The sequence below is a fragment of the Phaenicophaeus curvirostris genome, chromosome 5, assembly GCF_032191515.1.
Source record: "Phaenicophaeus curvirostris isolate KB17595 chromosome 5, BPBGC_Pcur_1.0, whole genome shotgun sequence".
NCBI classification, from domain to species: domain Eukaryota; kingdom Metazoa; phylum Chordata; class Aves; order Cuculiformes; family Cuculidae; genus Phaenicophaeus; species Phaenicophaeus curvirostris.
Genome location: NC_091396.1, coordinates 68628700 through 68645144, shown reverse-complemented (window position 1 = coordinate 68645144; position 16445 = coordinate 68628700). Strand labels below are relative to the sequence as shown.

Here is a 16445-nt window from a genome sequence, read left to right as displayed (position 1 = left end):
CAGCCCCTTCCCCAGCGCTGTTCCCTCCTCTGGATGCGCTCCAGCCCCTCAGTGTCCTTCTTGAATGAGGGCACAAGCCCTCTTGCAATACAACACAAAAAAAAAAACCTAATTTCATTCTGCTCTTGAGCTAGGGTGACCTCAGGAATTCAGTACAAGGTAACGAGACAGATGCCAAACCCCCAGCAGCAAAAAGTGACCAGGAAAAAAACCACAGTAAGACACTGCAAGGTTATAATGAATCTCTTTAACGCCTCAGGGCAGTCTGCTCTCTGAAAAGCACGACCAACCTGATTAGGATCAGAGATGCTAAGAGCAGTCCCTTACTATTAGTCTTCTTTTTTTTTTAATTTTTTTTTCCCTCCCCATTTTCTGCCTTGTTTTAATATCCTGAAGATGTTTTGTTGAAAATGCCGCAAAGGTGGACCTGCTCAGAAACGCTTTAGGAAGGGAATGATTAAAAACCATCTTATTTTAAGATGCGAAACAGCAGGTTTTTAATAAAACTGAAACCTAAATTGACAAGAGGCTTTTTGCTAAGGAAATATTTTTTTTTCAGGGACTCTTCCTGGAGGACAGAAATTGCTGAAGGGCTTTGTGAAGTCAAAAGCAATCGGCTATGAATATTTTAACCCCTATTTATTTGTCTAGCTGGAAGATTTCTGGCATTAAGGAGGCACGCGTGGAATCTAGGAGATGTTTTCAACTCTAGTTTGTTCAGTGATTGCATGAGAAGACACGCACGGCATGGTGTCCGAAAGGCTGGCAGCTGCCTTCCACCAGAGCAACCTCTGATGGGTCAACACCACGAACTTGCTGGAAAGCCACGAGGCCTTTCAAGATCATAGAATCGTAGAATAGTTTGGGTTGGAAGGGACCTTAAAGCCCATCCAGTTCCACCTCCCACTGGATCAGGGGCTCCAAGCCCCATCCAACCTGGCCTTGAACCCCTCCAGGGATGGGGCAGCCACCACTGCTCTGGGTGACCTGTTCCAGGGCCTCCCCACCCTCAGCATGAAGAAATTACTCCCTATGTCCAGTCTAAACCTGCCCCTCTCCAGTGCCATCACCCCTAGTTCTATCACTCCAAGCCTTTGTGAACAGTCCCTCCCCAGCTTTCTTGAGCCCCTTCAGGTACTGGAAGGTCGCTATAAGGTCTCCTTGGAGCCTTCTCTTCTCCAGGCTGAACAACCCCAACTCTCTCAGCCTGTCCTCATAGCAGAGGTTCTCCAGCGCACGGATCATCCTTGTAGCCTCCTCTGGACTCATCCCAAGAGTTCCATCTCCTTATGTTGAGGACTCCAGAACTGGACACAATCCCCCAGAAGAGGTCTCACGAGTAGCAACCTGTTCACCAGCACTCATGCTTTAGGCTTGGGGTCAACCACAGGACAGGTTTTTGAGAGCCACACTAAAACCCATGTGCAAGCAGGTCCACACGTGCCACTCACCTCCCCGGATGCCGTTTGGAGCCCGTACTGCTCACAAATGGAGATGAGTTTTTTGCGGTTCAGGTGGCCATCCCTGGTGATGCCGAGGTGCTCGCAGACCTCCTGCAGTTTCTCCTCTATCCATTCTGGAGTGGGCAGAGATGCTCCGGTGGAGGCGTTCAGGTCATCTGGATTCCAAAAGCGCAGCTGCCCTGAAAATGGAGGAAACTGCTCTAGTTTCTCCCATCCACTGCAAACGAGTGACCACCAGAAGACCTGGGGGGTTTGCATATCACGGTGCAGAAGCTCCTAGAGTGGACAGAGCCTCCCTCCTTGCTCACTAAACCCCATGGGACTACTAGAATCATAGAATGGGTTGGGTTGGAAGGGACTTCAAAGCCCATTCAGTTCCAACACCTCCCACTGGATCAGGTTGCTCAAAGCCTCATCCAACCTGGCCTTGGACACCTCCAGGCATGGGGCAGCCACCCCTGCTCTGGTCAACAACTGAAAACTTCAGTGATTGCCTGGCTCCATAAATGTTATTCCCCAGGTGAAGCTGACTAAACTCCCATACCCTTTGAGTGCAAACTGGAGCGTATGTTTGATATAAGTACTTTGAGGGAAAGAATAAAAACTCAATAGCTTCCAGCTGAACGCATTTCCTCCACCTCCAGCAAAGCCTGGAGCACAGTCTCACCCAGCTGGAAACACTTGCTAGTCAAAACAGAGTTTGCTCGCTGCAAGGCTTGCACCTGCTGCCTCACTCTCAGGCTCCAGAAGTGACTTTTGGAGCAAAAATGTGGTCCCTTTGCATTGTGTAGGGAATAGAAAGCAGCCAAAACACAGAAGAGGTGTTGAAGCAATTAAAAGCTGCGTAGTTAAGTTATAAACATATCCAGTTGTGCTAAGGGTTAGTGCCAGAGCCTGCCAGTGACAGGAGGAGGACTCTGAGGAGCGTGCCGTCACGCTGACGCCATGGGGTCCCCTTTGAGCACCCCTGCCTTAACCAACGGTACAAAATCTTTGGCCACATCCCAGAATGTGTCCCACTGATGTCCCCGTTCAGGCATAGAATCATGGAATGGTTTGGGTTGGAAAGGACCTCAAAGCCCATCCAGTTCCACCCCTGCCATGGGCTGGGACACCTCCCACTGGATCAGGGGCTCCAAGCCCCATCCAGCCTGGCCTTGAACCCCTCCAGGGATGGGGCAGCCTGGGCCAGGGCCTCCCCACCCTCAGCGTGAAGAATTTCATCCTCATTTCTAGTCTCAGTCTTCCCCTTTCCGATTTATCGCCATTCCCCAAGCCCCACCAGCTGTGTCCAAGGAGAAGGCAGGACGGAGAGCCTCTCTGCACCCCAGGGATCGCCCCACTCTCTCTTACAGGACAATTACAGAGCTTTTAATGACTGGTCCCTGCTGACATCTAGTGCCTACCATGCTCCACTACAACCAGCAGCCCCCCACGCAGGAGTGGGGACCAGGACCGTCCCCGGCTGCTGCTCTGAGAATGCTGGGGAGACCAGGAGCCCCCACAGCAGGACAACCTTTGCACCAGGCAGGAGGAAGAAAAGAGGGAAGAGAGAATGCAGCAGAAAACTGTGGCCTCCAAGGAGCCCTGCTTCAGCTCTCATTCCCAGCTTGGAGCTTGCTCGCCCCCCATGTGCCTCGCCAAGCTCTGCGCCACCCCGGGCTGGGGCTGCTCAGCGTGCCAGCTGGGCTGAGATTGCCTCGAAGCGATTCATCTTCAAAGCTGAAACGAGAATAAACACACGCAAGCGCTGCTGCTTGCTCTTACCCTCGGCCTCGTACTCCTCGCTGTCTCGCGTCTTCCAGTGCTGGAGAGAAAACAAAAGGTTTGCGAGTTATTAGTATTGCAAGACATCACCCGTATGAAAGCGACTCCGCGACCAGCATCAAACGTGCTACAGGGCTGCAGTAATGCTGCCAGGCTTTCATCTCCCCGCTCCCTGCGGGCTGGGCTGGAATTCCACAGCTTTTTGATGCTGCCTGTTTCTGGCACGCCAGGTGCTTCAGGAGGGACCCACGGGAGGAGGCAGCTCAGAGACCGGCAGCTTGATGGGCAGGGAGGGATTTGCCCCCCAAGCAAACCATGCTGCTTGTCTTACAGGTGTTGAGGATGCAGGGAAGATCATGAGCTGCATATAAGCAACGTCCGAATTACATAGAATCATGGAAGGGATTGGGTTGGAAGGGACCTCAAAGCCCATCCAGTCCCACCCCCTACCATGGGGGTGCTGCCAACAAGCTCTTTGCTGGGTTAGCTAGAGAAAAAGCATCCTCTTTGCTGCTGTTAAGCCATCCCTCTTCCTCTGTGGTGACAGCAGCTCAGGCAGCACCAGGAACAGAGCAGAGGAATGTTGTTTAGAATGATTTCCCCAAGTACTACACGTTGGCTCATCTCTACCAGCCTTGTTCCAGCCAAGGGTATTTATCAACACGCGATGCTCAGTGCTATTAACTTCTGGTTTAGCAACAGCATCAGCAGATGTTCCTTCTCCGCCGTTACAAGCGGATACTTCGGCATGCACGTGACAGATGGATTTGAAGTCAAAGTCACCCAGGACACAAAGAGGCTCTAAATCATCATATAAAAGTTCAATACGTCTCATTCAGATTACAGCTGAAAGCCATTAATCTACAACGTTACCATAGAAACTGGATTAGGTCACTTTTTTTAGCTTCACTGCTTTCCTGTTTCAGCTCCTGGACCAGGCAAGGGCTGTTCACCGCCAGACCCCTCCGTGTCCAGAGAAGGAACTAGGGGCAGCTTCGGAAGGAGAGTGGGGCTTAACCTTTGCTTTCCCAGGCAGAAATCAGCCTGGTAAAAGCAGGAGGTCACAGGCAGGGCTGGAACCTGCAGCACTGCTGGGTGTTCAGGACAAGAATATCATAGAATAGTTTGGGTTGGAAGGGACTTTAAAGATCATCCAGTTCCAACCCCTCTGCCATGGGCAGGGACATCGCACCAGACCAGGCTGCCCAAGCCCCATCCAAGCTGGGCTTCAACCCCTCCAGGGATGGGGCAGCCACCCCTCCTCTGGGCAACCTGGGCCAGTGTCTCACCGCTCTCATCTTGAAGAAATTCCTCCTTATGTCCAGTCTAAATCTGCCCCTCTCCAGTTTATACCCATCGCCCTTCGTTCTATCACTAGAAGCCTTTACAAACAGCTCCTCCTCAGCTTTCCAGCCCTCAGGCGCTGGAAGGTCGCTATAAGATCTCCTCCGAGCCTCAGGCTGAACAACCCCAACTCTCAGCCTGTCCTCGTATGGGAGCTGCTCCAGCCCTTGGATCATCCTTATAGCCTCCTCTGGACCCATCCCAACAGCTCCATCTCCTCCTTATGTTGAGAATTCCAGAACTGGACACTATACTCCAGACAAGGTCACAGAGGAGAGGAGCAGAGGGGCAGGATCCCCTCCCTCCCTGCTGGCCACGCTGCTTTTCATGCAGCCCAGGACACAGTTGGTTTCTGGGCTGTGAGCGCACCATGCTGGCTCACGTCGAGCTTCTCAATCAGCGATATATGTACCACTGCACCAGAAGGCTGTGGATTTGGACCCAAACAAGTGCTGTCCTGCTAGTACCACCACTCATGTGGCAGATCCCTTGTTTGCCTGAGAATCCATCAGGATAAGCACACAAAAAGTGGGAGCTGAGGCAACAGGTACTGCTGAGTTACCCCCTGCAAAGGCAGAAAGCAGATTCCAAAAATACATGAGCCGACACCACCCCAGCCCACAAGTGCCTGTACACGTGCAACAGGCAGCTTGGAGCTGGGAGAAGGTCTCTTTGGTTGCCTGGTGCCCTCCGTGCCCAACTCTTTCTGCACAAGAAACATTCACAAAGAGTCAGATCTAAACCATTTAACACTTCCACCAGGGAGGGCAGGGATAAGGTGAGAAGGAATGGTTTTCAGCTGGAAGAAGGAGATTGAGATGAGATCTTAGGAAGAAATGTTTTGCCGTGAGGGTGGGGAGGCCCTGGCCAAGTTGCCCAGAGCAGTGGTGGCTGCCCCATCCCTGGAGGGGTTCAAGGCCAGGTTGGATGGGGCTTGGAGCCCCTGATCCAGTGGGAGGTGTCCCTGCCCATGGCAGGGGGTGGGACTGGATGGGCTTTGAGGTCCCTTCCAATGCAAATCATTCCATGATTCCATGCACACCAGCACATCTCACTTCAAGGACTTGCCTACCACCCAAGAACCTCAAACCGCAGCAGACGGTAACTCCATAAACACCAACAAACCTGAAGAGGCTGGATTCTCCGCTGTCACAGGGGAGCTGTCGGCTCGAAACCCACTGCCACCGACCCCGGGGAGCTCGTGCAACCTCCCTCCCCTTGCCCAGGCCCCGCTGGGAAGGACTCGGGGGTCCTTTTGTGCGGCGAGGGCTCGGGGTCACCCACCACCGGCAAGAGGACAAAGAGGGGCTGGGGCAGACGCAGGGGGGGAACGGCGCATCCCGATGTCAGGCCCAGCATTGTCTGCCGTCCCCGGTGCAGCTACAGCTGGACGCGGGTCACACACATCGGCGGGCCCAGGAATGCATTATCCCACGGGCAGACGCGTGCTTGGCCGGGCGGAGGGGCAGATGGCCGCGGCTTTCAATGCTCGCTGCCCTCCAGCTCGGGCGAGCATCTGCAGCCGGGGCCGCTCGCTCGCCGTGGCCTCTCCCCATAATAAGGCAGCAGCCTCTTCCCCCCCTGCCATCTGCTTCAGCGAGACAGACCTTTGTTCTCCGCCAGAATATATTGCTAATTAAAATGACGAGCAGGAGTGCGCGCTGAGCCTGCTCTGCCTCGCACAGGGAGCCTTCGCACCGAAGCTGATGGCCCCGTTGGTACCTCCCTGCGAGCTGGCTCAGAGACCCCTGCAAGACAGGGAACCTTCACACCCTGCTTTGCTCTCAGCTGCAGAGCACCTCAGTCTGAAATGCACCTTTAGGGGCAGCAAGCACCATCACAGCCTCAAGGACTGGTTTGAGTTGGAAGGGACCCCAAAACCCATACAGTCCCACCCCTGCCCTGGGCAGGGACACCTCCTGCTGGATCAGGGCCTCCAAGCCCCATCCAGCCTGGCCTTGAACCCCTCCAGGGATGGGGCAGCCACCACTGCTCGGGGCAACCTGGGCCAGGGCCTCCTCATCCTCATGGCAAAACATTTCTCCCTAAGATCTCACCTCAATCTCCCTTCTTGCAGATGAAAAACATTCCCTCTCATCCTCTCCCTGCCCTCCCTGATCCAGAGCCCCTCCCCAGCTTTCCTGGAGCCCCTTTCAGCACTGGAAGCTGCTCTAAGGTCTCCCCACAGCCTTCTCTTCTCCAGGCTGAACAACCCCACCTCTCTCAGCCTGGCCTCACAGCAGAGCTGCTCCAGCCCTTGGATTATCTCCGTGGTCTCCTCTGGACTCACTCCAACAGACCCACATCCTTCCTGTGCTGAGAGCTCCAGAACACAAGGACTCAAGGTGAGGTCTCACCAGAGCAGAGCAGAGGGACAGAATCCCCTCCTTTACCCTCCTGGTCCCACTGCTTTGGCAAGCGATTATTTCCAGTCAAGGAGACCGAAGCCAAAGACTTTCAGCCTGATCCTCTCAGAAGGTTTTGCTCCAAGAGGCCAAGCCACGCTGGAAACCTCTCTACACAGAAGCCAACATGGATGTTTGGGGAGCGAGCGGCTTTGACAGGCACTGAAGGGACAGAGCTGGGACATGACAGCCTGCAAGTAGGTGAGACCTTCCCTGGAGCAGAGCCGGTAGCTGGAGAAGGGGAGATGATAGGTGCCCTGTGCTGAGGTTTGGAAATTTGCATGGCCTTAAGGCTGGCCACGTCCCACCATGTACCCCAGAGTGAGCTGCTGAGAACCCACAAGCCCCAGGGTAGAGCTGCCCATGGCCACCAAACCTGCTCCCCGTCCCAATCCTTCACCACCACTGCCACCATCGCATGGATCATCACCAGGGGTAACGCAAGGCAGAAAGTAAACAACAGCAAGATCACAGCACTTCCCAAGCACGCTTGAACAGTTCTTGGCTGCCATGGGCTTGAAAGCCCAGTAAGACCCATTCCCTGTATCAAGAACAGGTTACACAAGGAGGTGGTGGATGCCTCATCGCTGGAAACATTCAAAGTCAGATTAGATGGGGCTCTGAGCAACCTGATTGAGTTTAAGACATCCCTGCTCCTGCAGAGGGGTTGGACTGGATGGCTTTGAAGTTCCTTCCAACCCAAACCATTCTGTGACTTTAAATTAGGACGAACAAGCTCAAGTGACAGCCAGGGCTGGAGCTGCACAGCTTCTCCCACCACAAGCTTTCATGTTGTGTTCCTAAGCGCTTCCATGGTTGCAGCTCCACTAGCACCACATCCATAAAGCTGCCAGAGCCCGCCGCTTCCCATCACTCATAGAATCATAGAATCACCAGGTTAGAAAAGACCCATCAGATCATCAAGTCCAACCATTCCTATCAAAACCCCACCAACCTAGGAGCATCTCTAGGGACAAACCCACACGGGGCAGAGGGAACCTCAGGATCCCTACACAACCTCCTGCTCACAGCAGGGTCAACGCTGAATTCGGACCTGTCTGCTCATGACTTGGTCCAGCAGCACCTGGAAAGCCACTAGGGATGGAGGTCATGCAGCTTCTCCAGGCAGCCGATCCCATGCACAGAGCAGCCCTCCAGCCTCTTCTCTTGTGTTTACAGAGACGAGGAGGAGAAGGAAGCCTCTCAGACAGAGCCCGAGTTCTTTTAATTGGCACCGGCTGAAAGCAAGCCCCAATTAAGCCACGCTGCCCCAGTTCTCAGGCCAGCAAACACCCTGGGCTGGAGGCAGGCTCGCAGAGAGCCGCCAGCAGCGTGTTCGTACGCGCAGCAGGAGAAGCCTGGGCAAAGCCTGTTGGTAGGGCCAAGCCCCAAGAAGTCAGGAACCTCCACCACCGCCCACTGTTTCAGCCCCAATGCCCTCAAGCAACTCATTCCTATAGGCATTCCGAGAGGATCATCTTCTAGACAAGACAGGAAAGCTCATAATGATGAAAAATGGGGATTTTACAAGTTATTCTGATTTTTTTCTCAGATTAAAAGAGAATTCACCATCCCATCCACCCCAAAGGGTGCAAGGAGAGGTTCCACGGGGAGCCTGATGCAGCCAACACTGAGCAGAGCGTGATTCTATACCAGCTGAATTAATTGACTGACCTTGTTAATAGGCCAGCCTTTTATACCTCCTTACAGACCAAAAGAGAGGAGGAAGAGGAGAGCGGTCTTTTCTATGGAAGGAATCGCTTCCCTGGGGGCCATGGGTCAATTAACATTGATTACAAGGTCAGGGCAGCCCAGGAGATGGATGAGCATCCTTGTGGCAGTGAGTAGAGGTTACCAAGAACACAGTAAAGAAGCTGGCTTGGGTGGAAAAGCTTTGCTTCAAGTTGTTAACAACTTTAGCTTTGAAGGAATAACACTGGAAATGGGGAACCTCTCCCTTCACAGGGTTGGGAACACCCCTCCGCAGGCGGCTGCAGAGTCCCCCCATCTCCAGGAAAGCACAGGCGATGCCAGGAAAGAAGAAAGCAGCAGCATTTCTCCTTCCCACTGGAAAACTCCCACCCCATGCTCCTGAACACACACACTGCTGAATCAACAATGCTTGGCAAACGGGGGCCGGCTGGAAGGAGCCCAGCTCGGGGGAAACGCCGCTGCGGCCGTACACTAACACAAACCCCTCCTCACTGTTTGCTTTTCTGTTCCCGAGAAGCAAGAGGAGGTTCTGGGGTTGGCATCGAGAGCACAAAGAGCCACCAACTTTGATCACAAAACCAGGGGGAAAAGATAAAGATTTTTGAGCAAGTATATTAGACTAGACACAAGGAGGAATTTCTTCACCATGAGGGTGGGGAGGCCCTGGCCCCCGCTGCCCAGAGCAGGGGTGGCTGCCCCATCCCTGGAGGGGTTCAAGGCCAGGTTGGATGGGGCTTGGAGCCCCTGATCCAGTGGGAGGTGTCCCTGCCCAGGGCAGGGGTGGGACTGGATGGGCTTTGAGGTCCCTTCCAACCCAAACTATTTAATATGTGGGGCACAGGGGCTGCCCAGAGCTGTGCAGCTCCCAGGGCAGTCAGCCTTTCCCTTTGGTGCTGGAGCACACAAGCTTTTTGCTGGGAAAATAAAACACAGAGGACTGAGCGGAGAAGCGGGTGGCTCTGGGTTTAGGGCACCATCCCAAGGCAGCTGCCCTATTCCCCATCCCCTCTACCAGAGAGCAGCAGAGCCACAGCCGGCAGTTTGCCAATGACCTAATGGATGAGGACATGCTCCTTCTGCTCACTTAGCTCCCAGCACACACTTCGTTAGCCGCGGAGGCAGCGGTACAGCCCTCATTTAATTGCTGGCCTGTGCTGCAGCCAGCAGTGCCAGAACCCAGCGAACGTCACCGTGCCACCACGGGAACCTGCCTCCAGCCCGGCTTCCCACGGCAGCCTGCCTGCGGAAGGGAGCGTGGGGATCATAGAATCATAGAATCACCAGTTTGGAAGAGACCCACCGGATCATCGAATCCAACCATTCCTATCAAACACTAACCCATTTCCCTCAGCACCTCGTCCACCCATCCCTTAAACCCCTCCAGGGAAGGGGACTCAACCCCCTCCCTGGGATGAAGCAAAGGAGTCGTTCTTGGGGTCTTCCCAAGGACATCCAAACCACCTTAGGATGAGGGGAGCAGTGAAACTGGGGGGGGGTACAGCCCACCCCAGCCATCAGCCCCTTCCCACTCACCTCCTCGCAGCCGCTGGAGGCGATGTGTGGGGAATGCGCTTCCTCACTCAGCGGCTCGATGACGGTCACCTCGGCAAAGTCCCCCACCGACTCCTGGAACTCCGGCAGGGACCGCCGGCCGTAGCGTTTGCCTCCTTTGATGTACTTGGGCTGGGCTTCTAGGGAGGAATCTGTGAAATTCAAGAACAACGTACATCGGTAAAGTGATTTTTGCAGATCCAGCATGCGGAGCTGGTTTGGTTGAAGTGTTTCAAGCAACAAATTGCCACCACCATTCTCCCTGAGCAGCTGCTCCTTCCAGGACCATGACTCTCACTGTGGCATCAGGCCTGATGGGGTGAATTGGGCTCCAAAACAAGAGGCTGTCACAAAGTGGGATCAAGGCTCCATCTCCTTCGCCCTTTTCCAATTCCCAAACCAAGTTTTTTTCAGTCAGCAAGGTGAGGAAGAAATCCCTCAGCCTTGCAAACGCAGCCCCACATGGAAAGTCATTCAAGTCTCTCCTCCTCGCACTGAGCTTCATTACCAGCCATAGAATCACAGAATCACCAGGTTGGAAGAGACCCACCGGATCATCGAGTCCAACCACTCCTATCAAACACTAAACCATGTCCCTTAGCACCATGGGCAGGTTTAATTAGGGACGGTGTTGCACTTAGGCAGGTCAGGTCTCCAGATTATGCAGACACCTGGGTGACCACCACTGCTCTCAGGGGATCGAAATCGCTGCTCGATTCAAAGTTGAAAACAACTGGGCGAGTAGAAAAAAAAAATTGGGCAAGTTTAGAGGCGAACATCTTGCAGGGACTGAGACGAGCAGCTGACCCAGGTGAGGGTGGGGCAAGTCCCAGCGCGTGCTGTGCCGCTAACATCAGTTGCAGGATCTAAATAATCTTTCATCATCTAATGCAGGGGTCTCCACAGCTCCACTCACATTCTCTATCTCCAATTTCCCAACGTCCTGCCTTTGGGGACTGAATTGGAATCAGGGAAGGGTTTGCGTTGGAAGGGACCTCAAAGCCCATCCAGTGCCACCCCCTGCCCTGGGCAGGGACACCTCCCACTGGATCAGGGGCTCCAAGCCCCATCCAGCCTGGCCTTGAACCCCTCCAGGGATGGGGCAGCCACCCCTGCTCTGGGCAGCCTGGTCCAGGACCTCCCCACCCTCACAGGAGAACATTTCATCCTAGGATCTAATTCAAATGATCTGTGAACACTCCCTGATGGGGATCAAAATGAAAAATAAGCAAGCACGTTTTGGGCTACTATCAGCCAGAATCACCCGACATGTGGAGCAAGGGGCAAATTAACCAGAGGACCAAATTAACCAGGGATTCAATTAGAGAAAGGCTCTCTGCTGTGCTTTGTTTCAGTGTTTGTTAACCTTACCATCCAAACCCCACCCCAGGACTTGCTCATTTTGATTTTCTGCCACTTGTGGCGCACGGAGGCAGCGGCAGGAGCAGCAGCTTTTTAAAATTTAATTTACAGGGCGTTCTTGGTACAAAATAAATGCAAGAGTGCAATACTAATAAGGAGCAGGGATGCTGTTCAACCATTGACAAACGGTTCACAGAAAGCCGCGGGTCTCTAAACCCCCTTACCCAACCGCCTCCTTGGATAATATTCCTTTAGATATGGAAGAAGGCTTCAAGCTTGTTAGAGGAAAAATATTCTGCAACTTAGCTATGCAATGAATTATAAAATACACAGGACCAGGAGGCCTTTGATTCCTCCAGCCTGGCGCTCCATCCGTCCATATTGCAGCTCTAGGGAACAAACCCTGGTGCCCGTGTTTGAACAAGGGCATTTTAACAAGATTTGCTGCAGCTGGGACTCACACATGAAAGTTGCGCGATGAAGTGCGCCGATAGAAAAATCGCAGCGAGACAGGCTGATTAAGTAAGAGCCCCAGAACAAAAGCAAACCTTATCACTCCTATTAAAGCCTGCCTGGTGGTGAACAATCTCCACCAAGCAGCTCTCTCTGAAATGCTAATATTTGTGGCTACTCATTCACCCATTTATTTTCTCCCTCACAGGAGAGGGTTGGGGGGCTTTGTTTTTATTGAAAAATGATTTTTTTTTCCCCTCCGCTAAGGCACAAACGCACCTCTGCGCCCATCTGCCTTTGGAAAGATGCTGGGGAAAACCAGCCAGAATTTAGCAATAATAAAGCCGTGGCTAAATTTCCTTCTGGATTTCCCAGAGCGCAGAAGAATCCCATTTCCAACACCCCTGCGACAGCACGTTGAACCCCTTTCTGCAGCTGAAAATCCAGCCGTTCGTGGCAATACCGGTGCTTTCATACCACGCAAGCACTTCAGCAGCAAAGGAGGAATGGAAAGGTCTCCTCGCTATTGTGTTTGAAGCACTTGCAGGCTGGCAGCTGCCTTCTCTCTCCTTTTTGGTCTCAGCACCTGGATGTGCTTGGCTTTCCTTTGCAATTAAAAAACTGCCAAGCCTGAGGAGCTCCCTGGGAGGGAAAGGTGATCTTGAGAGTTTGGGAAGAGTGGAAAGTTTGGTCCTGCCGGGCAAAGCTCCAACTTTGCCGTAGGCTGTGCCTGAGCGCGGCTACCGAGGGAACCCCAGCTCAGGCACCTGAAATCCCATTTCCACAACCAGGGTGCTTTCATTCGCACCGAGCTACAGCTTTTAAACTGCTATGTGCACCTTTGTGCCATCGGCTGCGTGGGACAGAACCAAGCTCTTGTGCTATGGAGCCATGGGCACCACACTGGAGCCATGGGCACCACCCTCCAAGCCCCTCCACCCCTCCGCTTTCCCAACCCAAACCCCCAGTACAGCAGCTGGTGGCCTCCCCGCTCCCATCATTCCAGGTATTTAGGGAATGCTGAGCACAAAGCAGCAACCAGTAAAGTTTTGGCACTCTGGGAGCTTCTTATTTCCAGCCAAAACTGATGAGGAAGGATCGCAGAATCACAGAATTGGTAAGGTTGGAAGAGACATCTAAGATCTCCCAAACTAATTGTCAGCCCAACACCACCGTGCACCTAAACCACGTCCCCAAGAGCCACGGCCACACACTTTTTGAACCCCTCCAGGGATGGAAACTCCACCACTGCCCCGGGCAGCCTCTGCCAGGGCTTCACCACCCTTTCCATAAAGATGTTTTTCCTGATATTCAATCTAAACCTCACGTGGCACAACTCGAGGCCATTCCCTCTAGTCCTATCCTTCTTACTTGGGAGAAGAGCCCAGCACCCACCTCACCACAAGAACGAAGGTGCAGAGAGCGATGAGGTCTCCCCTCAGCCTCCTCTTCTCCATGTCACACACCCCCAGGTCCCTCAGCTGCTCCTCCTAAGACTTGGATGGAAAAAGCTCCTCAACCCACACATGCTCTCAAAGGCCCATAAGGAGACAGGAGGGAGATGTCAAAACCCAACGCTTCACTGAGGCAGATGCCCAGGGGACAGCCCTGTGTGCTGCTTATCCCCAACAGTGTAAAATCCACCCCTGCACTGATCACAGAGGGGAGGCTGCTCTTGCTCCAGCCTGACCTCCGGCATCCCCATCCGCAGCGGGCGAGGTGCTGCCCCTCAGACCCTCGCTATTGTGCGCCTGACAAGCTGCCAAGAAAGAGGGGGGGGGGAAAGAAAAAAAAATAAGAGAAGAAAATAGGTCGAACCCTCCCTGCTTCCTCCAGCCCTCGGCAACGCGTGGGCTTAGCAAAACACACACTCTGGAGCTGGCGCCTAATTAGACGCTGGGGTCTGCTCTGCCCCTGGGCTGGGGTGAGAGCAGCAGCCACTGATAGCACCAGCCTTCTGCCTTCCTGCCCCAACAATTTGAAGCCCCCTATTAAAAAAAAAAAACCAAAAAAAACCCCACCCCTATATCTGCATTTCACAAGAAACCCCCCAATTTAAGCGCCGCAGACAGAAACGATCCCTTCCCCACCCAGCTCCCCTCCATCCATCTCAGCAGTTCAGTGTCTCCATGGTTGGAGATTTACGCTTGATTTTCCGCCTTTCTGTGCTAGATAAGTCGTTTCAAAATCCTGCTCTGCCCTCAGATGCTGGGGAAGAGGATGGGGGGGCTCCCCTTGATGCGAGCAGCATTTTCCTGCACCCAGCATCAAAGCTGCCGAGCGCAGACAAAAGGGGGTTTAGAGCAGGGAGACCCTCGCACCGCGAGGCGGCTCTTGAGAGGTGAAATTAATTTCTTTACTGCTTAAGATTGGGAAGGGAGAGATTCTCTTGGCGGCACCAGCCAGCTTACAGCTGGGCACAGAGCATCGCAGCTCGGTTCTGCTAAATCCTAATCCCCCAAGACACCAGGTACTGTCTAAACCTTTCCGAGTCCCTATTTTACAGTCCAGGCTGGGCAAGCGAGGCAGGGAGGGTGATGGCAGCCCAGAATCAAGGTGTTCTGGCCCACAGGTATCACCCGTGCCTACATCATGGGATGGTCTGGGATGGAAAGGACCTTAAAGCTCATCCCGTCCCACCCCTGCCATGGGCAGGGACACCTCCCACGGGATCAGGGGCTCCAAGCCCCATCCAACCTCGCCTTGAACACCACTCTCCCTAAGATCTCATCTCAATCTCCCCTCTTGCAGCTCAAAAGCATTCCCCTCATCCTCTCCCTGCACTCCCTGATCCAGAGCCCCTCCCCAGCTTTCCTGGAGCCCCTTTCGGTGCTGGAAGCTGCTCTAGGGTCTCCCTGGAGCCTTCTCTTCTCCAGGCTGAACAACCCCACCTTTCTCCTGAAATCCTCCCCACCCTGATGGTGGCACCGGTTTTACCCCTGTCCCCACCTGGTCTGCTTGCAGAGCTGTACCCAGACCTTTACAGCCTCCCCCTCACAGATGGGTTTCCCACCAGAGCATCATCCCCACCAGCTCCTCTTCGGGAGGGCAACTCCATTCATGTGCTGGGAAAAGAAAAAAACCCAACAGACCCTCGTGACCGCAGGGAGGATGGCGTCAAACTGCTTTTTAATTTGCCCCGAGTGTTCCTGTAATCCTGCTCTCCACCCCGGTAAATCCTCCCTGTCCAGGCTTCAACGTGCAGAGCAGACTTTTTATTTGCCATAATGAGGAGTAAAAAAGCCTGATTATTATTTTTTCCCCCTAAACACCCATAAAACTGATTCCCCCACGCTTAAGCTGAAAGAGGGGGGATTGAGATGAGGTCTTAGGAAGAAATGTTTTGCTGTGAGGGTGGGGAGGCCCTGGCCCAGGTTGCCCAGAGCAGGGGTGGCTGCCCCATCCCTGGAGGGGTTCAAGGCCAGGTTGGATGGGGCTTGGAGCCCCTGATGCAGTGGGAGGTGTCCCTGCCCATGGCAGGGGTGGAACTCAATGGGTTTTGAGGTCCCTTCCAACACAAACCATTCCATGATGCTATAAAAAAAAAAATGTGAATCAGTTGCAGCCTGCAAGCCCGAGCACTTCTCTCACCTGCTGCCTCCCCCCAAAAACCAGGGAATCACCCAGCAGCCGCTTCTGCAGGAACTGCTTTTGCATCCCACAGCAATTTTGGTTCCTTGTCCCCAGCCCACGAGTCTCGCTGTGACCCCAGGGGTTGCTCCATCACCCATGAGCCATCCTCCCAGACCCAGGCTGTGCTGCACCCATGGGGACCATCCCTCCCCTTGGCCAGGGAAGCAGGGAAGCAGCTGGTTTGGAAAGTGAAGACACCAACCCTGTGGCTGCTTGCAGACCCAAGGGACCTTCCCATCGCCCAAGCCACCAGATAAAACCACAGCATCAAGGCACGTGGCTGCTTCCTTGTAGAGCAAACTCTGCAGATGCATCAAGCATCCTTCAAATCTGTGCTTTTCCTCCCCCCACCCCCAAATTAAATTTTCATTTAACTGATACGATTTGGAGCTCTTAACTCAATTTTCCCCAAGCCCAGGGCGGGCTCCGACACCGGCATTTCCCCACTCACTGACAGTTTGACACCAACAGCACAAAGCAGCTTGTTCTCCAAATCTCGAGTTTGATCTAAATTAAAAGAAGCAAAGACTTTGGCGTTAAGCAACCTGTCAAAACGCATTAAAAATAAATGCCTGGCAGGTCTGCCAGGCGCAGGCTCCCTACCTGCACCGCACGCCCTTTGATTACCTGCCGTGCAAAACCCAGCTGACAAACGCATCCCCGAGGAGGCCTCTTGGGCTCCAATGCCAGCTGCATTTTTAATTTCCCTTGCGATAACCCCAAATTTTGCCCTTTCTAGAAGATTTATTTATAT

The 16445-nt window shown here is 53.6% G+C and overlaps 1 protein-coding gene across 1 annotated transcript in view; it reads right to left on the bottom strand.

The window, feature by feature from the left end:
- The window catches only part of NIN (ninein), a 179699-nt gene that overhangs the window by 146015 nt on the left and 17239 nt on the right, over positions 1-16445 (bottom strand). Inside the window, exons 4-6 of the mRNA XM_069856937.1 lie at positions 10226-10395; positions 3231-3270; positions 1452-1642 (exon numbers count right to left, since the gene is read on the bottom strand). Coding sequence (XP_069713038.1) covers positions 1452-1642; positions 3231-3270; positions 10226-10395 — 401 coding nt within the window. The remainder of the gene's footprint in view (positions 1-1451; positions 1643-3230; positions 3271-10225; positions 10396-16445) is intronic.